General features: G+C 42.1%; 1 protein-coding gene across 1 annotated transcript in view; it reads left to right on the forward strand.

Moving 5' to 3' along the window:
* LOC129712319 (A disintegrin and metalloproteinase with thrombospondin motifs 15-like) overlaps positions 1-26,000 on the forward strand; it is a 48,410-nt gene extending 22,410 nt beyond the window's left edge. The window contains exons 3-9 of the mRNA XM_055660651.1: positions 2,982-3,114; positions 4,264-4,431; positions 10,564-10,847; positions 15,253-15,430; positions 19,886-20,061; positions 21,518-21,693; positions 23,752-26,000. Of these exons, the coding sequence (XP_055516626.1) occupies positions 2,982-3,114; positions 4,264-4,431; positions 10,564-10,847; positions 15,253-15,430; positions 19,886-20,061; positions 21,518-21,693; positions 23,752-24,538 (1,902 nt within the window). The 3' untranslated portion in view covers positions 24,539-26,000. The remainder of the gene's footprint in view (positions 1-2,981; positions 3,115-4,263; positions 4,432-10,563; positions 10,848-15,252; positions 15,431-19,885; positions 20,062-21,517; positions 21,694-23,751) is intronic.
* Positions 26,001-26,886: the final 886 nt, after the last annotated feature.

A 26,886-nucleotide genomic window follows, 5' to 3' on the forward strand; every position in this document is an offset into this window, starting at 1 on the left:
CACTAGGGACATTATGCAAAAAAACTATTAATCTGCAAACTTGCACGTCTCTTGTGATGTGGGAGGAAACCAGAGCACCCAGAGGAAACCCATGTTGGCTGTGGGCAATGTTCAGAGTCCTTGTCTTTTGACACTGGTGTCTCTTGCAAAGTGTTGCGTTAGTGGATACTATTTAACTGCGATGTTGCTCTCACCCAGAACCCGCAAACTTATCAATGTCTTTAAACTATTCTGATGAGTGGTTTATGTGCAAAGTCCACACAAACAGCATCCGAGGTCAGAATCGAATCCTGGTCTCTGGCGCGGTGAGGCAGCAGCTTCACCCACTGCATCAATGCGTTAGATAGACGCAAAAAGCTGGAGTAACTCAGCGGGGCAGGCAGCATCTCTGGAGAGATGGAATGTGTGACGTTTCGGGTCGAGACCCATCTTCAGACCTGCTCCTTCTCTTAGCGATGCAGGGAGTGGTGGATCTAGAGGTGAGGTTTTGGGGGGAGGTGGATATTATTAGTGGTTACATTGAGAAAGCTTAGTATCAATGTGTAAGGTAAAGCGTGGGGTGGTGTGGCAGGAATATTGCTGCTGCTTTAGATTGGAGAGAAAAGGCTACATCATTGTTATTGAGGTTTAATCTCTAGCTGGGGCTGTGCAGGGAGGTGAGGGGAGAGGATGGATATTTTGGGAAACTAAAGCTCCCCAAATTATCTACTTTAGTTCATTAGTATTATCACGTGTACCGAGGTACGGTGAAAAGCTCCCTACATCTTGAAGAAATATGATTCTTCCTAAGACAAAGTAGACCAATTCCAAAGGACTTGGTCTCCATTTGTCGATTTCTTGGAAGCATTTGCTGCAATACAAACGTAGAAACAGTCTGTTTCAGGACTGGGTGAATGGTGGTCAAGAATAACAAATAGCTATCTCTCCTTTATTCTTCTGCTTTCTACCTCTGCTTCTTTTCATTTTCATTTTCTTTTCTCATTTTCCTTTTCTTACTTTCTGATATCACACACGTTTCTATTTCTTTTCTATTCTTTCTCTGTCTCCTTTTTATTGTTAAAATAAAAATAATAAGAAGCTGTACATGAATTGTCACATGCCAATGTATACCAGGTACCTATGGTACCATATTATTGTACTTCTAATTTAAAAAAAAAAAGAAGAAGAAAAAAGCTCAGTTTTCGGTTTTCAGTTTAGTTTATTGTCGCTTGTACTGAGGCACTGAGAAATGCTTTTAGCTGTGTGCTATCCAGTCTGGGGACAAGACCATACATGATTACAATCAAGCTTCCCACAGTGAACAGAGACAGGATAAAGGTTGGATCCATGCCTTCTTCAGCTTGACAGATTTGCATGCGTGTCCCTTCAAATGCGGACACATTTAGATTTGTGTGCAGACTTAGACAGGAGATGGGACACTAGTCTTTCACATTCATGCTGTGGTGATTGCACTCAGATGTGGCAAAAGCCGTTCAGTATAAAACTGGAGAGGGAAAAAAAAACTATTTTTATGCTTGCACATCATCCCGATGCAATTTCAACTTTAAGTTTGGAATGGTAAAGTAATCAGAGACCATTATATTAGGAACTAAAATGAAGACTGGGCACTCTCAGTCCTTTGGCATGTATTCGCAGTATATACAAGGCATTATTCCAAGCAGTACCACACCAGGCAATGAGGCCACTTAATAACCAACCTTCAAATTCTTGCAAGGATGCTTCCTCCTTCTGGCTTTTCAGTATTCAGCTGGCAAATAGACTTTAGTGACTTAAAAAAAAAGAAAATGACTTGGAAATAAAGTTTTGATTAAAAAAAAAACTTGCCATATGTCGGCTGACCTCCCAGTTATGACATTTACAATAAAATGAAAACATATGTAACCTCCTGGCAACAACAGACTCCATGCTGAATGATTTAGCCAGGCATTAGCTTGACAGATGTGAGTTTAGTACTTGGACAGCACACACCTTGAGTTGAAAATGTTTCAGGATTTTGAAGCAAGGGTAAGACCTCATCTTTTTTTTTTTGTTTGAGCTTCAAATTACCAGCATGCAAATTCAGCACAGATGGAACTCAGAAAAGTACAGCACAGAAACAGGCCCTTTGGCCCATAATGTCTGTGTCAAATACAATGCCAAAATAAATTGATCTCACCTGCCACAGTTGTTTGAAACAGTTATTTGAAACCATGCACCACACAGTTCTCTGAAACCTTAATAATAATAATAATCATAATAAACTTTATTATGTACACAAGGTCCAGACAAGGGGCAACATTACATAAAAATGTATTGCATATTAAAAAATATCATAAAGCACATATAAAATCTTAGTATATCACTTATAAAAGCATCATCAATTATATATTAAATGTGTATGGTTTAGAGTTTACAGATACAGTGTAGAAACAGGCGTTTTGGCCTAGTGAGTCCATGCTGACCATCGATCACCTGTACACTAGTTCTATGTTATGCCACTTTCACATCCTACACACTAGGGGCAATTGACTGAAGCCAATTATCCTAAAAAAACCCTCACGTCTGTGGATTGAGGGAAGAAACTGGATTTCCCGAAGGAAACCCAGGCGGTCACCGTGAGAACATGCAAACTCCTCGCAAACAGCGCCCGTGGTCAGGATTGAACCCAGGTCTCTGGTGCTGTAAGGCACCAGCTCTACTGCTGCGCCACCGTTAGTTAATCAATGCTTAATGTTTCCAATTTTGGTTTAATGTTGCCGACCACTTTGTGATGACTGATGTATTTTCTGAGGTATTCAAGTGGTGTACTCAAGGGAGAGTTAAATCCAGCTCTTAGACCGAACAGAATCAAGGGATATGGAGAGAAAGCAGGAACGGGGGTACTGATTTTGGATGATCAGCCACGATCATATTGAATGGCGTTGCTGGCTCGAAGGGCCAAATGGTTGACTCCTGCACCTATTGTCTATGTTTCTATGACTGTACGCTCCATTTATTTGCAGGACCTGTGCGGTGCGCAGACTTGTGACACGCTGGGGATGGCGGACGTGGGGACAATGTGTGACCCAAAGAGAAGTTGCTCGGTCATAGAAGACGACGGCCTCCCGTCAGCCTTTACCACCGCCCACGAACTAGGTAACCATTCATATATTCATAAGTCATTGGAGCAGAATTAGGACATTCGGCCCACTGAGCCTACTCTGCCATTCATTCACACATTCCGGGCAGATATTTTGCTGAGTTTGAATGGACAAGAGAAAAAAATCTGATGCCCGCCATCAACAATCAGTAATTTCTTGTAACGTTATAGTCAGGAAATAAATGTATTCTACATACACAATGAACAATCATTTGAGATATGATATAAAATAGATCTAAGGTGCCTTGCAACACTTGGCTTTGGTAGAGAACTTGTTATCACTTGTGTTTATCCAAATAGATCTCTAGTGATCCAGGAAGAATGGATCCCAGTCTACCAGCATTGGCTGTTCCTCTCTACACAGATCCCGAGTGAATCTGGTCTCCAAATTCTGGCCCACCAGTAACATCCTTGACTTCAGTTGGTCTAAGCTAATTCCCTCCCTACCACTCACAGTTTTACCACTCTCCTTCGCAAAGATCTTTTTTGCATCGACTTTGCTAAGATTCTGACCAATGGCTCTGGTATCAAAGAGTCAGCTTTTGTTTGATAATGCAGCTCAGAGCAACTGGGATATCTTGCTGTGTTACAGATGCAAGGGGCAGCACAAAGGTGCAACGGGTAGAATTGCTGCCCCACGGCGCCAGAGAACTGGGTTCAATCCCGACCTTGGGTGCTGTCTGTGAGGAGTTTGCATGCTCTCCCCGCGATTGCATGAGTTTCTTCCGGATGCTCGAGTTTCCTCCCACATCCCAAAGATAATCAGTAGATTAATTGGCTGCTGTAAAGTGTGCAGATGAGTGGTAAAATCTGCCAGAGTTGATGAGAATATGAGGAGGATAAGATATAGATTTAATGTTAGTACAATCAGTGTGAATGGCTAGTTGAGGGCCAGTACGGACTCAGTGGGCTGAAAGGCCTGTTTCCATGCTGTATCTCTCAATGACTCCATAAGCAATGGTTGAGACCAAAATGATTGATTTAGGGACACAAGGAACTGCAGATGCTGGAATCTTGGGCAAAGCACAGAGTGCTGGAGGAACTCAGCGGGTCAGGCAGCATCTGTGGAGGGATTGATGGCGTCTTTTCTGGTTGGATTTATTTGGTGCCTTGTTATCTGACAATTGTCTCTGGTTGGATTTTAGGTCATGTCTTCAATATGCCACACGACAACGTCAAGGCGTGTGAGAATGTGTTCGGGAAGCTGAAGGACAATCACATGATGTCTCCCACCCTGATACACATTGACCGGTCCAGACCGTGGTCCGTGTGCAGTGCGGCCATCATCACAGACTTCCTGGACAGTGGCCACGGTAAGACGGGGATGCCTCGCTGCAGAGCATAGTCCGTGTGGTATTTTAAATGCTTTTCCATCGCTGAGCAATACGTGCCATCCTCGCTCTGTTGCTGACAGTTTCATAAAGAGCGGCGTGGTTAATATGGTCTGTTGTTCTTTGTGAGCCTCAGTACAAACCCCTGAAACATCGCTACACTGTGACACTTGCAAATCAATAGATCTATTGTGGAGGAGCCTGAATATCAGAACAGAGTGGATTGTAAACATAACCCAGGAATCCACTGCCATTTAAAAAAAAATAATAATAATTTTATTATTTATTTTGAACAGAATAAAAGAATAAAAGGCAAGTGTGAAACAGCATACAAAATACAAAACAAAAATATTTATAAAGTGTCATAAACAATATCTATAAATAAATTAAATCATATGTGTCCGAAAAGGAGCAGGAAGAAGCCAAAGCTTATTAATTCCCACCCCTTATTCAAATGCTTATAATTATCTTATACAAATTTAGCAGCTATATGTACACCATATGTACATCAGCCACTATATGTACACCAAATTATTTACATTTGAACACTAATCAAATATTTACAAAGCCATACAAAAAAGAATGTGGATTTTGTGACACTGAATAAGAAATGGACTAATTTGCTATATTGACGTACAGAGTAGACTACAACAGGCAGCTTAAGAGATACTAACTGTTCGTACCTTCTCCCTGGTGAATTGCAAGGGGTTTCTCTGGGATCTGATTCCTCCCACACTCCAAAGACATACAGGTTTGAGGGTTCATTGGCTTGGGTATAATTGTAAATTGTCCCTAGTGTGTAGGATCGTGTTAGTGTGCGGGGATCGCTGGTTGGCGCGGACTCAATGGACCATTGGATGTTGAGGAGAGACCTGATAAAAGTTTATAAAATGATGAGAGGTCTAGATAGGGTAGACAGTCAGCGTCTTTTTCCTCGGGTGGTAATATCAAAGACTAGATGGCATAGCTTTGTGAGAGAGTGAATGATAGATAGGCACATGGATATGTAGGGAATGGATGGATATAGACAATAGACAATAGACAATAGGTGCAGGAGTAGGCCATTTGACCCTTCAAGCCAGCACCGCCATTTAATGTAATCATGGCTGATCATCCCCAATCAGTACCCCGTTCCTGCCTTCTCCTCATATTCCCGACCGCTATTTTTAAAAGCCCTTTCTAGCTCTTTCTTGAAAGCATCCAGAGAACCTGCCTCCACCACTCTCTGAGGCAGAGAATTCCACAGACTCACCACTCTCTGTGAGAATTACACAGACTCACCACTCTCTTTGAGAATTCCACAGACTCACTACTCTCTGTGAGAACTCCCTATGGATCAAGTGCAGGCAGACATTAGTTTAAAATGGCATCATGTTCAGGACCAACGTTGTGGGCCTGTTCCTGTTCCATGTTCTATATAGAGGGATCTATAAACAGAGAACATAATCTTCATACACAGTGAAGCCGCATGTATAGTTGTTGCCTTGCAGTGCCACAGAACAAGGTTCAGCCCTTCTATGGGTGCTATCTGTATGGAGTTGTACGTTCTCCCTGTGACTGCATGGGTTTTCACTGGGTGCTCCGGTTTCCTCCCACACTTCAAAGACGTGCAGGTTCATAGGTTAATTGGCTTCTGTAAATTGTCCTTGGTGTGTAGGATAGAAGTCATGTGCAGTTGGTTTCTGGTCGGTATGGGATAGGTGGGCTGAAGGGCCTGTTTCCACGCTCTATCGCTAAACTAAACTAAACTAAACTTGGAATAAGGAGTCATCCATTTAAGAAGCAAAGGAGGACGATTTATTTTTTTCTCAGATAATCGTTAAGATTTTGTAACCGAAAGGGGTGTGGAGGCTGAGTCATGGTTTATATTCAAGGCTGGTACAGTCTGATTTTGTGGTTACAGAGGAATCAAAGGGTTATGAGATCAGACAGGAAAGTGGAGTTGAGGTCAATGTCAGCTGTGAAGTGAATGGAAGACAATAGACAATAGACAAAAGGTGCAGAGTAGGCCATTCGGCCCTTCGAGCTAGCACCGCCATTCAATATGATCATGGCTGATCATCCACAAAGATGGCTTGGGGACCAATACAGCCAACTCCTTTTCCTATTTGTTAAGGTTTACCAGTCTTAATATGAAAGCATCGTTGTACATGGTGTTCATAAGTCACAATCCCCGCACATTAACACTATCCTACACACACTAGGGACAATTTTCACATTTACCAAGCCAATTTAGCTACATACCTGTACGTCTTTGGAGTGTGGGAGAAAACTGGAGATTTCGGAGAAAACCCACACGGTCAGCGGGAGAATGTAGAAGCTCCGTACAGACAAGCACCCCTAGTCAGGATTGAACCCGGGTCTCTAGCGCTGCAAGGCAGCACCTCTATTGCTGCACCACCGTGCCACTGGGAGATAATCTCTGATTTAGTGGGTGAGCAGTTTTACACTCTTGATAGGAAATTTTAATCTGGCTATATCAAGAATTAATTGTGTTTTTAGGCACACTGTTTTGGTGCCTTATTTCTTAATTATTCCCCATCAAAGCTATTTTAAATTCCGTACTGTAAATGCTGAAACTCTGCCAGCCAGGATTTATACTGGCTGTAAGTCACAGAATCACATTTAATTCTGCTATTTTCCATTGCTGTAATCTTGAGAGGAATTTATAGCTAAGTCGTTTAATTCAATTAAAATCGTGTTGGAGTTCGGAATTGTGTTGGGAAAAAAGATCATTTGACTCCTAAAAATTAGTTTTGGACTTAAGGGTCAATTATGATTTCATTCGGTAATAACAAAGATTAAAATGAGTTTGGAAAGTCTAGCTCATGTATACTGGGCATGGGTTCACATAACACAAATCCGCCCACAGTTTGGTATTGCATCAGCACTTTTGATGTACATGGTATTAGTTTAGTACCATAATTCAGGGACATATAAATATAGAAATATAGAAACATAGAAAATAGGCGCAGGAGTAGGCCATTCGGCCCTTCGAGCCTGCACCGCCATTCCATATGATCATGGCTGATCATCCAACTCAGTATCCTGTTCCTGCCTTCTCTCCATACCCCCTGATCCCTTTAGCCACAAGGGCCACATCTAACTCCCTCTTAAATATAGCCAATGAACTGTGGCCTCAACCACCTTCTGCGGCAGAGAATTCCAGAGATTCACCACTCTCTGTGTGAAAAAAGTTTTCCTCATCTCGGTCCTAAAAGATTCCCCCCTTATCCTTAAACTGTGACCCCTTGTTCTGGACTTCCCCAACATCGGGAACAATCGGGAAATATAGAGCAAATGTCCATTTTACAATGGTATAAAACTATTTAACAACAAATTATAGGGATCAATAGTTACAGAAATATGAACAAAGATATTCTCATAGTTTGGAATGAGGAATTAAATGAGCATTGACTTAGGCATAGAAGGAAAAGGTCTGCTACACACAAAAGGCATTGATGTAGATGGACAATAAGGTCCACCTGTTGCTCCTGTGTTGTATGACTCCACACAGTGATGCAGCTGAAGAGTTGCTGCCTCACAGCGCTGGAGTCCAGGGTTCGATCCTGACCACAGGTACTGTCTGTGTGGAGTTTGTACGGTGCCCCTGTGACCGCGTGAATTACCTTTGGGTACTCCGGTTTCCTCCCATATCCCCAAGACGTGCAGGCTTGTGGGTTTATTTGCCTGTGTAAAATTGCCCCTCGTGTTTTGGGAGTGGGTGTGAATGTGGCATAACGTAAAACTAGATTAATCAGGTATTCCATGGTTAAAATGGACGTAGCGGGCCGAAGGGCCTGTTTCTATGCTATCTCTAAACTGTAACACTGTTACACCAGTTTACATAATCATCATCATCATAATTACTTTATTAGCCAAGTATGTTTTGCAACATATACGGGGAATTTGATTTGCCGTACTGTTATACCAATAAAAAGCAACAAAACACACAAAATACATTTTAATATAAACATCCACCACAGTGACTCCTCCCAATTCCTCACTGTGATGGAAGGCGAAAAAAAGTTCAATCTCTTCCCTTCTTTGTTCTCCCAGGATCAGGGGCCTCGAGCCTTCTGTTGACGGGACGATTTTGACTCCCGTAGCCGGCGGCGTTTGGGCCCTCCGTGTCGGGGCGATCACGTTCCTGCATCGGGGGAAATCTCAGCTCCCCCACGCTGGGCGATCTACCCTGGGTCGGGGCTGGTTGAACCTTCTGCGACTTGAGCTTCCCAACACCAGCCTCTACCTGAGACTGCGAGCTCCTCGATGTTGGAATCTGCAGGCGTAAAACTAGTATGTTCGTAGAGAGACATAGAGCCATGAAGTGTGAAAATAGGCCCTTTGGGTCAACTTGCCTACAACGACCATCTACACTCATCCCACCTTCCTGAGTTTGGCCAATATCCTTCTAAACCCTTCCTATCCATGAACCTGTTTAAATGTTTGTCAAACATTGTGATAGTACCTGCCTCAGCTACCTCCTCTGGCAGCTCGTTCCATACACCCACCACCTTTGTATGAAAAATGTTGCCCCACAAGTTCCTATTAAATATTTCGCCCATCACCTTAAACCTGTGTCCTCTGGTTCTCGATTCCCCTACTCTGGCTAAAGGACTTTTCCTGTGTAATTCGCTCATAATCCTCTCATGATCTTATACACCTCTATAAGATCACCCCTCATCCTCCGGCCCTCAAGGGAATAAAGGTGGACGTTGGTGCGGATATCGCTGTGTGGAACAGTCCCAGGCAGCAACCTGTGTCGTACAAGCTGGAAGTACAGTAGCGATTACTCCACCTGAGAGCCCCTGTTAGAGAGGCAGCTCCAGTGATGGCTGGGCAGCTGCCATCACTGGAAGTTTCTGAAAGTTTTGCTGAGGTAATTGTTTTTAAGATTATGGGAACCAGGCAGAGTCCAAAGGGTTTTTTTTTTCAAATGGCCTGACCTACATTGCTGCCTGAAATCAAAGTCTAATTGAATTGGATACTTTTGCAGTCAAATGATTTGAAATCCCTCGTGTTTGTAAGGATTAGCCTGATGGTGCTCCTTTGCTCAAGAAACTGTTTTTGTTTCAAAGTATTCCAATTAAGCCAAACTCTTACTGATATCTAATGTTTATAGATATGTGTTATTTAAATATGTGGAGTGGCAGAAGTTGCGTTAAGGTTTTGTAGAGGATTCTCCCTAACCAAGCAGTGAAAGCATTAAGCTCAGTCTAATAGAGTCATACAGGACAGAAACAGGCCCTTCGGCCCACGCTGACCCTGATGCTCCATCTAAACTAATCGCATTTGCACAAAAGTCTCCTGAATTATTCAAGCTAGTGTGCGAGTGTGCGAGTGTGTGAGTGTGCAAGTGTGTGAGTGAGCGAGAGTGCGAGTGTGTGTGTGCGAGCAAGTGTGTGAGTGTGCGAGTGAGCGAGTGTGCACGTGTGTGAGTGTGTGAGCGAGTGTGCACGTGTGTGAGTGAGCGAGAGTGCGAGCGTGTGTGTGTGCGAGTGAGCGAGTGTGTGAGTGTGTGAGTGTGCGAGTGAGCGAGTGTGCACGTGTGTGAGCTTGCGAGTGAGAGAGAAACAGACAGAGGGGCAGGAGAGGCAGAGATAGAGACAGGAGAGGCAGAGGCAGAGAGAGAGGGATATTTCAAGAATAAATTGTTACATTTTTGAAGGATCAGAGTATTGAGGGGGAACTGGCAGAGGAGAGGAGACGAGGCCTTGGATGGCCGGCCATGATGATATGATATGATATGATACACCAGGATAAGCTTGAGGGGCTGTGTGACCTACATTTGCTCCTATTGCCTTCTGTTCTTGTGCTTGATACCGGTAGTATGTCTGTCCACCTCCCAGATATTATTCACTCAGGTGATGTGTACCATTTAACTCGTATGCCTCATGTAGAACATCCAGAGGTTTATTCTGTGAGTTCTGCTTCCTCTCTTGCCAGCTAAGCGAGTCACAACATAGATTGCTCATCCGTTATGAAATTCACCAAGTCTTCAGTGCAAAGTGGATGCAATTGGGAACCATAGGAATGCCGGAGGGAAATGTTGTGTGGAACTAAAATTCCTGAGGAAATATAAAATAATTGTTGAATCTCTTCCATCCACAGGTGACTGTCTACTGGATGAACCGATGAAGCCAATTACTTTACCAGATAGTCTCCCAGGGCAAAGCTATAACTTGAACAGACAGTGCGAACTGGCCTTTGGGATTACCTCCAAACCATGCCCGTACATGCAGCCTTGTCTGAAACTGTGGTGCACGGGGAGAGCTCGAGGACAACTGGTGTGTCAAACACGGCACTTCCCATGGGCAGATGGAACAAGCTGTGGAGATGGAAAGATCTGCATGAAGGGTGTGTGTGTGGGAACACATGAAGTGACCAAGCACAAGGTAATGTTTGTGGAAGATTGTCAATGTCTTTGTGCCTGGGTTGTACTCAAGTTTGTTGAGTCAAGAGTGTTTGATTGTCGTATGTACTGTCAATGGAACAATGAAATTCTTGCTTTTTGAGGCTGAACTGGCCTGTAAATGCATTAACATGCGGACAGAGTCATAGAATGATACAGCGTGGAAACAGGACCTTCGGCCCAACTTGCCCACACTGGCCAACAAGTCCCAGCTACACTAGTCCCACCTGCCTGCCTTTGGCCCACATCCCTCCAAACCCGTCTAAATTTATAATAGACGGTCTGAAGAAGGGTTTCGGCCCGAAACGTTGCCTATTTCCTTCACTCCATCGATGCTGCTGCACCCGCTGAGTTTCTCCAGCACTTTTGTCTACCTTTGATTTTCCAGCATCTGCAGTTCCTTCTTAAATAAATAAATTTATAATCTATAATACGATAAATTAATAACCAGAACACGAGGTAACCATAATAGTGCGAAAACCAAGAAGTCCATGATGCAACCAAAAACACAGTCCACAGAAGATCATAGCTGTTGAGATTTGTGTTCTGTGGTGTTCAAGATCCTGATGGTTGCTGAGAGGAAGCTGTCCTTGAACCTGGTGGTCACAGTTTCCACTCCTGTACCTTCTTCTCCAGAGCCCCATAATGATTAAAGCGTAGAGCAGATGGTATATGATGCTTACAATTATTTAACATCGTATAGTTTACCATGTGTGTTTCCCATCAATATACAATCATTTCTTAATGTAAGCATGACATTGAATCACTCCCAACTTGACTTGCCCACAAGCAGTTGCTGGCTTAATTTATTTACAATGTTTCCATTTACTCACGAGCAACATAAACTTTTTGTCCTAACTTTTGTTGGCTGGGAACATAATCATTAACCTTGCTTCACTGAATCCTGATCATTTTTGTTTCAGTCTCAATAGATAGCTGACCTTTTTTTTTTACAATTCTCTGCAGTTGAACATTTACCACCCTATCAAAATGTATCAAAATTACAGGATAAAATAGTTGTTTTTTCATGGGCAATAATCGCACTAGAACTTCTGTGAAATGAAGAATATGAAGAACTTGCAAGGCAGGTTTTTTTTTTAACAGAGTGGCAGATGCCTGGAACACACTGCCAGGGGAGGTGGTGGAAGCAAATAAGTTAGCAAATGGCACTTGAATTTGACAGAGGCTGGAGGAATGTGGACCAGGTTACAGGCAGATGGGAATAGTTTAACTTAACATCATGGCTGGCACATACAGTGTGGGCTGTAAGGCCTGTTCCTATGCTGTACTGTTCTATGTTCCACCTCATCCTAATGCCAAACTATCAATGCTGTAAGGGCAGTAGACCAGCTGAGAGATCCCGTCATACAACTGAATTTTAATTAATTTTAACGAGTTTGGGTTTATTAAGTATGTAACAATTTAAGCATAATGTAACCTAAGCTCTCAAGTTATATAAGTCGTGGGAGATTAGTTAGAGGTGACTAAAAATTGGGGAATTTGGTGTGCATACCATTGGGTCGCAAGCTACAGGTGGAATATGAGTTGTAAGCTACCCAAGTGGTACCCATGTCACTCAACAGTTAGCCAAGTTTGCAAAGATTTAGAGTTAAAAATATGAGCTTGGGATCAATGGTCATACTTGCAAAACTCTACAGTTGGCAGAACAATTTGCGAGGACAGGAAGAGAATAAGTGGTTTGTTTACTGATAAACATTATACCCTTAAATACATCTAGGGTGTGCAGGACAATTTAATTGCTGAAACAGAATTTACATATACATAGACGAATATTATTGAAGGTTTAGCTTACATAGAAACATAGACATAGAAACATAGAAATTAGGTGCAGGAGTAGGCCATTCGGCCCTTCGAGCCTGCACCGCCATTCAATATGATCATGGCTGATCATCCAACTCAGTATCCCGTACCTGCCTTCTCTCCATACCCTCTGATCCCCTTAGCCACAAGGGCCACATCTAGCTCCCTCTTAAATATAGCCAATGAACTGGCCTCAACTACCCTCTACAACTACCCACTCTCTGTGTGAAAAAAGTTTTTCTCATCACGGTTTTAAAGGATTTCCCCCTTATCCTTAAGCTGTGACCCCTTGTCCTGGACTTCCCCAACATCGGGAACAATCTTCCTGCATCTAGCCTGTCCAACCCCTTAAGAATTTTGTAAGTTTCTATAAGATCCCCTCTCAATCTCCTAAATTCTAGAGAGTATAAACCAAGTCTATGCAGTCTTTCTTCATAAGACAGTCCTGACATCCCAGGAATCAGTCTGGTGAACCGTCTCTGCACTCCCTCTATGGCAATAATGTCCTTCCTCAGATTTGGAGACCAAAACTGTACGCAATACTCCAGGTGTGGTCTCACCAAGACCCTGTACAACTGCAGTAGAACCTCCCTGTTCCTATACTCAAATCCTTTTGCTATGAAAGCTAACATATCATTCGCTTTCTTCACTGCCTGCTGCACCTGCGTGCCTACTTTCAATGACTGGTGTACCATGACACCCAGGTCTCGCTGCATCTCCCCTTTTCCTAATCGGCCACCATTTAGATAATAGTCTGCTTTCCTGTTTTTGCCACCAAAATGGATAACCTCACATCTGCATCTGCATCTGCCAAACATTTGCCCACTCACCCAGCCTATCCAAGTCACCTTGCAGTCTCCTAGTATCCTCCTCACAGCTAAAACTGCCCCCCCAGCTTAGTGTCATCCGCAAACTTGGAGATATTTCCTTCAATTCCCTCATCCAGATCATTAATATATATTGTAAATAGCTGGGGTCCCAGTACTGAGCCTTACGGTACCCCACTAGTCACTGCCCGCCATTGTGAAAAGGACCCGTTTACTCCTACTCTTTGCTTCCTGTTTGCCAGCCAGTTCTCTATCCACATCAATACTGAACCCCCAATGCCATGTGCTTTAAGTTTGTACACTAATCTCTTATGTGGGACCTTGTCGAAAGCCTTCTGGAAGTCCAGATACACCACATCCACTGGTTCTCCCCTATCCACGCTACAAGTTACATCCTCAAAAAATTTTATAAGATTCGTCAGACATGATTTACCTTTCGTAAATCCATGCTGACTTTGTCCAATGATTTCACCACTTTCCAAATGCGCTGCTATCCCATCTTTAATAACTGACTCTAGCAGATTCCCCACTACCGATGTTAGACTAACTGGTCTGTAATTCCCCGTTTTCTCTCTCCCTCCCTTCTTAAAAAGTGGGGTTACGTTTGCTACCCGCCAATCCTCAGGAACTACTCCAGAATCTAAAGAGTTTTGAAAGATTATTACTAATGCATCCACTATTTCTGGAGCTACTTCCTTAAGTACTCTGGGATGCAGCCTATCTGGCCCTGGGGCCCTGGGCCTTTAATCCATTCAATTTACCCAACACCACTTCCCGACTAACCTGGATTTCACTCAATTCTTCCAACTCCTTTGACCCGCGGTCCCCTGCTATTTCCAGCAGATTATTTATGTCTTCCTTAGTGAAGACGGAACCAAAGTAGTTATTCAATTGGTCCACCATATCCTTGTTCCCCATAATCGACTCACCTGTTTCTGACTGCAAGGGACCTACATTTGTTTTAACTATTCTCCTTGTTATCCACGGATGCACTACCTTCCTTGATTTATTCTTTTGCCAAACTGGGATGAACAATTTTTGTAGTTCATCCATGCAGTCTTTAAATGTCTTCCATTGCATATCCACCGTCAACCCTTTTAGAATTAATTGCCAGTCAATCTTGGCCAATTCACGTCTCATACCCTGAAAGTTACCTTTCTTTAAGTTCAGAATTACCACATTTGAGAGGGTACAACAATAAGATTAAGGAAACTCTTGCCGCTGCAAATGTTAAAACTTCTGTCCAGATTCACTCTTGACCCAGGCTCAGTGTCTGTATTAAACAGGAAAACATCAGGCCAACTATAATTGTTGGCAGGAGGCATGTTGCCAAATTGCTCCTCAACATGGGAACATTTCCTTTGACATGTTGCAGTTGCTGGATGTTGTAACAGCTAATTCTTATCCTCGAGTCCCGCAGGCAGATCGGAATGGTCCGAATTTAATTTTAGGGATATTCAATCTCCATTAATCTCGAATGTAAAACGTATGGAAATATTGCAGTAATTGATCACAGCGTCGAAAAGATTTTTGGCGTCCGTAATAATTTGGCAATAGCAAGCCCAATCAAGTCAGCTTTACAGTGGGCAGAACAAATGTTCACGTACAGCTGGGTTTAATTTAAAGTTAATAATGGTGTCAGGGTGTCTTTATTACTTTGCAATATTGGCACCAGTTATGCAATTTGTGGCACAAGCATGAATGTTTAAAATCAGTGCTAATGACCACTGCTTGTTGCAGGTCGATGGGAGATGGGGAAAGTGGGGTCCGTATAGATCTTGTTCACGGACTTGTGGAGGCGGCGTCCAGCTTGCTAAGAGGGAATGTAACAAGCCAACTCCTACCAATGGTGGAAGATATTGCGAGGGTATCCGAGTCAAGTATCGCTCGTGCAATTTGGAACCATGCCCGGACAACGGTAGGACATGTATTGAAGTCACATTGTGTTATTTATCCAACTTTTAAGATAAATACTTTGTGCTGTCAGCTTCTCAGGGCCATTCCATTTTACATAATGTGTAACGCTAAATTTATGGGGAAATAGGAGCAAACCGGAACAATTTTGTATGGCTTGTAGTTGTGAAAGAAAAATGCAAAGAATATTCGTCTCGGCACAGTGGAGTAGCGGTAGAGTTGCTGCCTTACAGCGCCAAAGACCCAGGTTCGATCCAGACTACGGGTGCTGCCTGCATGGAGTTTGTAGACAGAGTTTCTCCCTATGATCATGTGGGTGCTCTAGATCCCTCCCACGTTCCAAAGACGTGCAGGTTTGCAGGTGAATCTGTAAATTGTCCCTAGTGTGTAGAATAGAACTAGTGTGGACTCGATGGGCCGAAAAGCCTGTTTCCACACTGTATCTCTAATCTAAACTAAACTAAACTTTCAAAAATGCTTCAGAAGGCCTGAGGTACAATTCCAAGCCACAATCCATTTTAAATAAGGAGTACCAGATGCTGCACATCCTATTCAAAACTGAAATATGCTCAAGAGATTTGTTTGACAAAACTGCAGAAGTTTTACTAATGCTGTTGAACATTTCCATTAGTTGCACCAACCTTTGCATCAATCTTTATTAAGGCAGATGCTCATCACAGTGTCACCAGGAAATGTGAGTTAGAGATCAAATGGACTCCCTCCCTTAAATGTATATCAATGAAAAATAACGAGAATGTCATCTACTTAAAATGGAAAGTAATTTGTGTGACACAGTGGTGCAGTGGTAAGGTTACTGTCTTTTATGCCCCTGTCCTACTTAGGAAACTTGAATGGAAACCTCTGGAGACTTTGCGTCCCACCCAAGGTTTCCGTGCGGTTCCGAGAGGTTGCAGGTGGTTGCCGGAGGTTGTAGGTAGTGGAAGCAGGTCGGGAGACTGACAAAAACCTCCGGGAACCGCACGGAAACCTTGGGTGGGGCGCACAGTCTCCAGAAGTTTCCGTTCAGGTTTCCTAAGTGGGACAGGGGCATTACAGCGCCAGAGACCTGGGTTCGATCCTGACTATATGGAGTTTATATGTTCTTCCTGTGATCATGTGGGTTTTCTCCGGATGTTCTGGGTTCCTCCCACATTCCAAAGATGTATGGGTTTGCCAGTTAATTGACCTCTCTCTGTACATTACCCCAAGAGTGTAGGATAGAACTAGTATATGGGTGATTGTTGGTCATTGCAGACTTGGTGGGCCTAAGGGCCTGTTTACTCGCTATATCTCTAAAAAATTAAATAAAACTAAATGAAACAGTATTTAATTACATTACTGAGGGCAATGGCTGAAAATGATGGGCAGATTTGTAAAAGTAACGCAGAGGCTGATTTTTTGTTTTAATTGGGAAGAGTCACACGGTTTTCATATTTCCCCCTTTGGAATTTATGATAACATTGCAACGTGAAAACATGACAAATTAATTTTAATTTCTCTGTTTGCTCTACATTATGTTACAGAATTCAACAGGTTTAATAATATGTTCATTACTCGTTACTGGTATGAATTTATGTTAGATTCCAAAGATGGAAAAAAACGCAAAGTTGTTTTAGTGCCAAATTACAGATAGACTAAGAAAGACACAAAGTGCTGGAGTAATCCAACGGGTCAGGCAGCAGCTCTGGAGAACTTGGATGGATGATGTTTTGGGTCGGGGCCCTTCTTTGGACCCATCCATGTTCTCCAGAGATGCTGCCTGACCCATTGAGTTACTTTAGCAAGTAGTGGCTTTGTGAAATCCCTGTGTAAGTTCCTTGTATCTCCATAGATGGAGAATGGTTTATAGAGTACGCAACTGGTAAGATTCGAGGAAAGAAAACAGCTAAAACTGGAGATGCTGTATTCTGAAACAGTAGCAGAAAGGTCAGAAGATCTCAGCTGGTCAGGCAGCATCTGTGGAAAGACACTGCAGTCAACGTTACAAATTGAAGAAACTTTCTCCTGTTCCAGAACATTGACTGATATGTTTTTTAACAGATTATGCCTGAGTGGCAGAGATCTTCCAGCATTTCTGCTGTTGCCCTGGTTACACTCTGTTATATTAATAAAGTGAACTCTACTTGGTGAGGTACTTGGGTAGAGACAAGAAACTGCAGATTGTGGAAGCCTGAGCTTAATACAAACTGCTGGAGAATCTCAGTGGGTCAGGCAACATCAGTGGAGGGGATAGATAGATGACTTTTTGAGTTGGGATCCATTTTCACTCATTTAAATGTACAGCGATGAAATATCGCCCCATTAATAGATTAAAATTCCACTATGTGTAGGGGAAATACTTATCCTGGATATAAATGTAATTGAATAAAATCATGGCAATATGCATGATTCCTGAATGACCAAATTGGCTAAAGTGCCAGGATCATTTCCATGGAGTACTGGAACATGGGAGAATCTGATGAATTATCGTTTTTCTCTCATTGAAGCCAGTTTTGCTGGATATCGGGACAAATACCCATTCCTTGCTATACGATACGATACAATAGAACATTATTTATCCCAGGAGGGAAATTGCTCAGCCAACAGTGATAAAACACAAGATACATGAAACATGAAATTAAAGTAAATTGTGGAAACGATTGTGGATGTGCAAAGATTGGGGGGGGGGGGGGGGGGGGGGGGGGGGGGGAGTCAGTCTACCCTACAACAGAAGGGGGAGGGGTTGTACAGTTCGATAGTCACAGGGTAAAAGGATCTCTCTCCCTTCACCTTCCTGTTCACCATCCACATCTTGGACTTTGTATAAGGTTGGCAAACCAAAGAACTGTTCACAATAAATAATTCACCTGGTTGTACATCAAATACTAGACGTTGGATAGCTTGTGGATGGAGTTTTATTAATAACTTTACAGGCAGTAAAAGATAGATTTTACAAGGGGGATATAAATTCTTGACTGCAGCACAGAGATTCACAGTTGTAGGGTCGTAAAATTCTGAAATGCACAGAGATAGAGTCAATTATGTTATATGCCTAATACCATGATGTGGGGAGGACATCTGCTAATGTAACGTCGTATAAATAAGTTAAATAAATGGTGCAAAGCACAATCATAATATTCAGCAAAAATGGTGGAGAATGGCGATTCTTTGTATGTTAGACCCAGACAAGGATCTGCTATCCCCTGATACAATCAAGAATAGCGGCAGGCTTGGATAGAGTGGATGTGGAGAGGATGTTTCCACTAGTGGGAGAGTTTAGGACCAGAGGGCACAGCCTCAGAATTAAAGGACGCCATTTTAGGAACGAGACGATGAGAAATGTATTTGAATCTGTGGGATTCTTTGCCACAGAAGGCTGTGGAGGCCAAGTCAGTGGATATTTTTAAGGCAGAGATAGATAGATTATTGTTTAATACTGGTGTTAGAGGTTATGGTGAGAAGGCAGGAGAATGGGGTTAGGAGGGAGAGATAGATCAGCCATGATTGAATGGCAGAGTAGACTTGATGGGTTGAATGGCCTAATTCTACTACTATTCTTTATGACCTTATGACCCACTCTTTTAAACCTCTTTGTACTTGCGTGTGGCTTGATACACTATGATCTGATTTGATTGTGTAGAATGTAAAAAAAAACATGATAAACCAATGCCGAAGGTGGGATTGAGGTACAACAAACTGCAGATGCTTGTTTACAAAGAAAAGACACAAAGTGCTGGAGTAACTCAGTGGGTCAGGCAACATCGCTGGAGAATATGGATGCTTTGCAGAGATCCTGCCTGTTGCTTTTTTTTAACCCAAGTATAGAATTCTATGAAATAACAGTCCCAACTATTTCCAGGGAATTACACAGCCCTAGATCTGCACTGTTGTACAGGCACTCACAACAATAACAAACCCCTCATCTATTAATGTTAAATCAGTCTGGAGAAGGGCACTGACCCAAAATGTCATGTATCCATGTTCTCCAGAGATGCTGCCTGACCTGCTGTTACTCAAGCATTTTGTATCTTTCCTTGGTAAACCAGCATCTGCAGTTTTTTGTTTCTGCATCTGCTAATGCACAGCCCAAGTATAAGCATTCCTTTGTTACACCCCTGTGGTTCATTTTGCTTTGCATTTGGTTTATACTTGATGGTAGAAGTATCCTGTCCTACTGGTTAGCGTGCAACAAAAGCTTTTCACTGTACCTCTGCATACGTGACAATAACCTAAACTGAACTGAACCTATCCTTACAACATAGTGAAAGGAGTAGAATCCATTTATAATCTACCCTGTTATGGTGTAGCAAAGTGTGCTAAAGGGCAGTGTCACTGTTGCAACATATCATAATCCAGTTTACTTGCAAAGCCCCTGATCTGCTGCTCAAGGGTGAAGGAGCATTTTGCCCCCCCTATAAATGTAATGACGAGTGATGGTGAAACCGTTCTAATTCATGGTTTTGTTTATCTTTAAATGCAGGTAAAAGTTTCAGAGAGGAGCAGTGCGAATCCTTCAATGGTTACAACATCAATACCAACAGGCTTGCCTCATCTGTTGTGTGGGTCCCAAAATATTCAGGAGTATCACTGAGGGACAAATGCAAGCTTGTATGCAGAGCGAATGGTACTGGATACTTCTATGTCCTTGCACCCAAGGTAAGCACAATACACCCTTTAATACCACAGTTTTGTCCAAACGCGGGCAGGTGGGATGAACATAGATGGGGCATCTTGGTTGGCATGCACAAGTTGGGCCAAAGAGCCTGTTTCCTGCTGTATAACTCTAGGATGGTGATACCAATTTCCTCCATTATTGGGGAGGTTAATCCTAGAACTGGAAATATACAGTAGAATTTCTGAATCTTAACTCAAATGAAACTTCAATGGTTCAATGGTACTTCCACAGATCCTAGTTGATCTAACTTTACCCTTTCAATGTATTATTCTAAACATATTGCAACAAAAATAACAGTAATATTGCAGATGTTTTACAAATTTATTATGCAGTTTGAATGCTTGAATGACTCGAAGCTATGTCTATTTCCACAATCCAAAATTAAAACATCATCTGCCTTGGTACATGGCCCAAATCATGAATCTCCAAGAACAAAAGAAATAAGAATAGCAGTGGACCATTGACAAATGCTGGACAATATTCCCCTTAACTTGGCTTTCCACTCCCAATTCTTATATCCCTTAATTTTCATGGAATCCAAAGTTCAATTTATCTCAGCCCTAAATATATTCAAACTCCCTTGAGCATTCAACTACCAAGATTTATCTGAGTTCTCCTCATATACGTATCTCCTAAATGGTGATCTCTCATGAGATTGGGGATCCTAATTCTAGATTCCCCATTCTGGAAACACACTCACACTGTGTTAAGCTCTCTAGATATATTGTCATTAATTATTCTCTTTACCAGAGGACTTTGATCTGACAAGTTTACTGTCCCTCTATACCAAGGTGGTGACTGACCTGTTGTGTGTTTCCAGTATTTCCTATCTTTATTTCAGATTTCCAGCATCTGCAGTTCTTTTTTAAATTTCCAATTGCCTTTCGCTATGGCGTCATCTTAGTTTAAAATGTCACACTCTTTTATTTAGTTTAGTATAAATATACAACATGAAAACAGGCCCTTCAGCCCACCGAGTCCATGCTGACCAGGACATTAACACTATCCTTCACACACTTGGGGCAATTTACAATTTTACAAATTAACCTACAACCTGTACGTCTTTGGAGGGTGCGAGGAAGCCGGAGCAACTGGAGGAAACCCACATGGTCATGGGGAGAACGTGCTAACTCCGTACAGACAGCACCCCTAGTCAGGATCGAATCTGAGTCTCTGGCGTTGTAAGGCAGCAACTCTACCGCTGTGCTACTGTGCCGCCCCATTTTCTGCTGGATATCTATGCCATCATTATACTGTCATGTTGCAAAATGTTTCAGAGGGGAATGTTGAACTTTGAATGGACTGCATGTGGAGATTGGTGTGGATTCAATGCATAAAACAGAACATCGAAGCTCAGTGGAAAAGATTTACAAAGCCGTTAGTGTAATAGAGAGGATGTAAAAGGCTCATGACTAACAATGTCTCCCCAAACCCCAGGTGGTGGATGGAACTCCATGCATGCCAGACACTTCAGCTGTGTGTGTCCAGGGCAAGTGTATCAAAGCTGGATGTGACGGAAAGTTGGGATCCAATAAAAAGTTTGACAAATGTGGAGTATGCGGAGGAGATCACAAAAGCTGCAAGAAAGTTTCTGGCTTATTCACAAGACCCATGTATGTTGTTGCCTTTTTCCTTTCATTTGAATGTAACTTCTTTTAAGATTAGATTATTCCATTTATTGCAATTAAGGACAGTTATAATTTACGATTTAAATAATAACACGACATTGTGTAATGTTTTATGCTCATCTCACAAATTGTGTTTTGTGTCTTGAGCAAAAAACATGAAATGCTGCAGTAACTCAGCATCTCTGGAAAACATGGATAGATGTTAGAAGGGTTTCGACCTGAAACGCTGCCCATCAATGTTCTCCAGGGATGCTGCCTGGCCTGCACTTTGTGTTTTTTGCTCAAGATTCTAGCATCTGCGGTTCCTTGTATCCAATGGTAAATGAGACTAGAATAGATTGGTGCGATGAACAGTATGGACACAGTTGGGCCGATGGGTCTGTTTCTGTGTTATTTGACCCTATGACTTTAATATAATTTAGAAGATAATTGGTAATTTTCATACATAAGAAGAATAATATAGTCAACAACAATACATTTTTCATAGTAACAAAATGCCTATTCATCCTTCACAAAATATCCAGTCAGTAAAACTTACTAGAAGACAAACTAGAAGATACAAACATCAGATGTTACTTTGTAGAGACACTAGAGCTTCAAGCAATCGTTCAATTGTGCTGTAGATAGTACAGAGGTGTAAATTGTTTTAACACCAAAGTATAGATGGACTAAGAAAGACACAAAGTGGTGGAGTTACTCAACAGGTCAGGCAGCATCTTTGGAAAACATGGATAGGTGACGTTTTGGGTCAGAGCTCTTTTTCAGACTGATGGGTCAGAGATGGTGGCTGACCCATTTAATTACTCCAGCACTCTGTGTCTTTTTTGTTTGTAAACCAGCATCTGCAGTTCCTTGTTTCTACAGATAGATTGTTCTGGGGGAAATAATGCGTGGGATCCAAGTGCTGACTCAAGGAGAGGAGATGAGATGGAGCAAAAGCCATCTTGGAGTTGTGTTCACTTGTTCTGGCTGACAACTTGGAGTAAGAATTGAGGGATTGGAGTAAAAATCGCGCACTTTTAGAAAACAATGAACCATTTTTTGAAAAGTTTCACAGATTGAGATCTAGAAAGCCCAAAACTTGGCTTCTACTGTTATGACATCAACAGTGAACTGACCCAGTTAGAGATTGATTGTGCTACCTCACATGGTGCTCCTACTGAGGTCACCAACATGATTAAAAGCTTTCCTAGTTTGCTGAGGGGAGTCCAAAAGAAGAAATCATAACATTAAAGTTGGAACCATGCCGTTGAGCGAGTGTTATCGAGAAGCAAGCACTTTCTCAGTCAACGAACTGTAATATGGAACACTGAATGTGGAGTCCAACTGAACAGTTTAGAACTGATAGATCAGTGTTAGAGGAAGGATCTGCAGATGCTAGTTTAAACAAGAGATAAACACAAAATGCTGGAGTAACTCAATGGGACAGGCTGCATCTCTGGATAGAAAGAATGGGTTACGTTCGGTCTGAAGAAGGGTCTTGACCCGAAATGCCACCCATTCCTTCTATCCAGCAATGCTGTCTGTCCCGCTGAGTTACTCCAGCATTTTGAGTCTAGATCAATGGTATGCCAGGATACAACACGGTCTTGCGTCGAGGTAAGTAAGATAAACCAAGATCCAAATAAACTATAAACCTCGTTGAACAACAAAACAAGGTTAGGAGGATTGGCACAAAAGACTGGAGTAACTCACTGGGTCAGGCAACATCTCTGGAGAAAAGGAACAGGTGATGTTTCAGGCTCAGGGTCTGAAGATGGGTGTCGACACAAAACGTCACCTATTCCTTTTCTCCAGAGATGCTGCCTGACCCGCTGAGTTACTCTAGCATTTTGTGTCCATCTTCGGTTTAACCCAGCATTTGCAGTTCCTTCCTACACAAGGTTAAGAGGATTGATGGTCTTCCTACTGTTTTGCTGCAGGTAGGTTTTATGGGTTTGTGTGGGGTCATCAAAATGTTATAAAAAATATGTGAAGCAGAGAAGTTGCTTGAATGATATTTCAATATATGCCATACTGATTAAAGCTGTTTTCTCTCCACAGACATGGGTATAACTATATTGTGACTATACCAGTTGGAGCTACCAGCATTGACATCAAGCAAAGAGGATACAGGGGCATGACTAATGATGACAACTATTTGGCTGTTAAGAATGAGCATGGGAAATATATACTCAATGGTCACTACATTGTATCCGCGGTTGAACGAGACATTGTCATAAAGGGAAGCCTACTGAGGTATAGTGGAACAGCAACTTCTGTGGAAAGCCTTCAAGCCTTTAGGCCCATCCTAGAGCCACTGATTATTGAAGTCCTCTCAGTTGGGAAAATGACCCCTCCTCGTGTTCGCTATTCCTACTACCTGCCAAAGGACAATCGGGAAGATAAATATTCACACAGCCCCAACAAGAAAGACACTAAAGGATCCTTGTTGAACAATGAAAGTCTGAGCAAACTGAACAAAATAAACACACAGCAGTCAGATTACAAGCGGCCTATTTATAAATGGGTGGTGAGAACATGGTCTCAATGTTCGGTTTCTTGTGGAAATGGACTGCAGCACAGATCTGTCGAGTGCGAGAACAATCATGGACAAATAGCATTTGACTGTGATACCACCCAGAAACCAGAAGTCATCCGGCAGTGTGGAGATCCTTGCCCAGTGTGGGAGATAGGCGGATGGTCGCCATGCTCCAAGAGTTGTGGCAAAGGTTTCAAAAGACGTTTAATCAAATGCAAAGCTGAGAGTGGGCATGCTTTGCCCAGAGAACATTGCAGTATAAGGAAGAAGCCACAAGAGCTGGATTTTTGCACGGTGAGGCCCTGCTGAGAACCATCAGTGGAAATCTTTTCAGATAGAGTAGTCTTTAGAAATGACAGGTGACCTTTGGTTCATGGTAACCATTAGTGATGGTGATATCTGTTACGTCTAAACCCAAATGGAATATTGAAACAAACAACTGTTTTGCATTGGGAAACATGGAGACCTGTGATGTATAATTAGGAAAGGATTAACCTAAAAAATTACATGTTGAAGTCTACCTCTGTTAATTGTAAGGTGTTGTTAAACTGTTTTTGGGGACTTCATTGACCATGTACTAGTGTAAGAAGTGATGACTGCTAGTCTGAGCACTTAGGTAACGCAGTTTGTCACCAAGTTAGAAGCAGTGAAAAGATTTTTTATGGTTTGATGATGTTTTACTCAGCATTGAGCATAAAATAATACAGGGACCAATGTAGGTGCAGCTGCAATATAAGGCAGAGATGCCCTAATGTGATATATTAATGGGTCATTGAAGTATGTGACCATTCTTAACTTTAGAGATATGGAAGATAGTTTATTTGTAAACTGGCAATCTTACATGCTTTTTTATAAAATATATTAGGAAGGTATTGTAAATCTGTTCTTTGTGAAAGCAATAGAATGTTTTACCTGGTGATACTGTTGTGTAACATGTCAGGTGACGTTATTTCAAGTTTAATTGGTGTCATCGTTACAAAGTGTTACGTTAGAACTCAACCCTATTTATGAAAGAAAAGTAGAGTATTAGGCTCGTGCTAAAGTAAGGCAGACTTTATGTCTGAGATGAGCATCATAGTATTGGTAGCCGGGCCTGTTTGCAAAATGATTTCTTCCAACAATCTCTTAGTAAATTACGTTTTATATGTAATAATTTATTCTGATAGGGACAATATTACATGGTGCATAAATAATTTTCGGTATGCTGGCAACATTATTTATTGTTTGTATTAGGTTCCAGAACCATCAGTGGAAAACCAAACTGACAATTAAATGACTTTTTATTTTGCTGTGTGGTGAGATTATAACTATGGAACTGTTTGCTTTGCCCATGTTTGCACATTTTATAACCTAGCCGGCAAACATTTTGGAAATATTTCATTTTTCATTTACACAAAAGAAAAAAAAAATGTTCGTACGATTGTTTCATCCATGAGAAAGTCTTTAGTATTTTTAGTATTTCACAAACGAGTCCTGAAAGTTGATAGCCATTTGCATTGATGGTTTGTTAAAATTCCCCTTTGTAATGCGGCAGTACTTTTTGTTAAAGACAACATCATTTACACCAGACTCTGTAACCCTTTCACTTGTGTTCTGGTTGCGAGGGACTGTACTTACCGTTCTTCCATCTAAAAGATGGTCCATATGTTATTGGGGTTTATTTTACTCTTTTGCATCTTTAGATTGCAAAAGGCATAAATAGCGTTTATTGGCTGTTACGTATACCATGTATACATCTGTTTAATTGTGCACATTAAAATTTGTAAATATCTATGAACCTGGTGGTCTTGTTATTGGCATTGACTCAACTCGAGAACCTTTGGACTGTCACGCTTCGGGTCCATGCTGCAGTATGGCAAAGATTCCAGAAACAACATCATCTGGAAAAATCTTGAGCAAAATACTTTCACTCAGTCTGCCAAGGCTTGCTGGATCTCCTGGTTGCTAATCATTGTAACTCCCCTTCCCATTCACATAGCAACTTTTCTGCCCTGGGGCCCCTCCATAGCTAGAGTGAGGCTATAGGCAAACTTAGAAACATAGAAACATAGAAATTAGGTGCAGGAGTAGGCCATTCAGCCCTTCGAGCCTGCACCGCCATTCAATATGATCATGGCTGATCATCCAACTCAGTATCCCGTACCTGCCTTCTCTCCATAACCCCCTGATCCCCTTAGCCACAAGGGCCACATCTAACTCCCTCTTAAATATAGCCAATGAACTGGCCTCAACTACCCTCTGTGGCAGTGAGTTCCAGAGATTCACCACTCTCTGTGTGAAAACTGGATGAACAGCACCTCATGTTTCACCTGGGTAGCTTACAACTCAACAGTATAAACATTATATTCTCCAAGCAAACCCCTTCCTTCCCCCTCTCTTTTTCCTGTCACCCTGCCCATCTTTTAACACCACCCACCCCCTCCTTCCATGTCTCCTTCCACCAATATCCCACTCACTGGTTTTGCATTTCACTCCTTTATTTTAGTTTGGTTTAGAGACACAGTGTGCGAACAGGCTCTCCGTCCCACTGAGCCCACGCCAACCATCGATCGCCTGTTTCTGTTAGATTTGTTATCCTACTTTTTGCATCCTACACACTAGAGGCAAATTACAGAGGCCAATTAACCTACAAACCTGCATGTCAATGGAGTGTGGGA

This window comes from Leucoraja erinacea, chromosome 32 (assembly GCF_028641065.1).
Source record: "Leucoraja erinacea ecotype New England chromosome 32, Leri_hhj_1, whole genome shotgun sequence".
In the NCBI taxonomy this organism is placed as follows: domain Eukaryota; kingdom Metazoa; phylum Chordata; class Chondrichthyes; order Rajiformes; family Rajidae; genus Leucoraja; species Leucoraja erinaceus.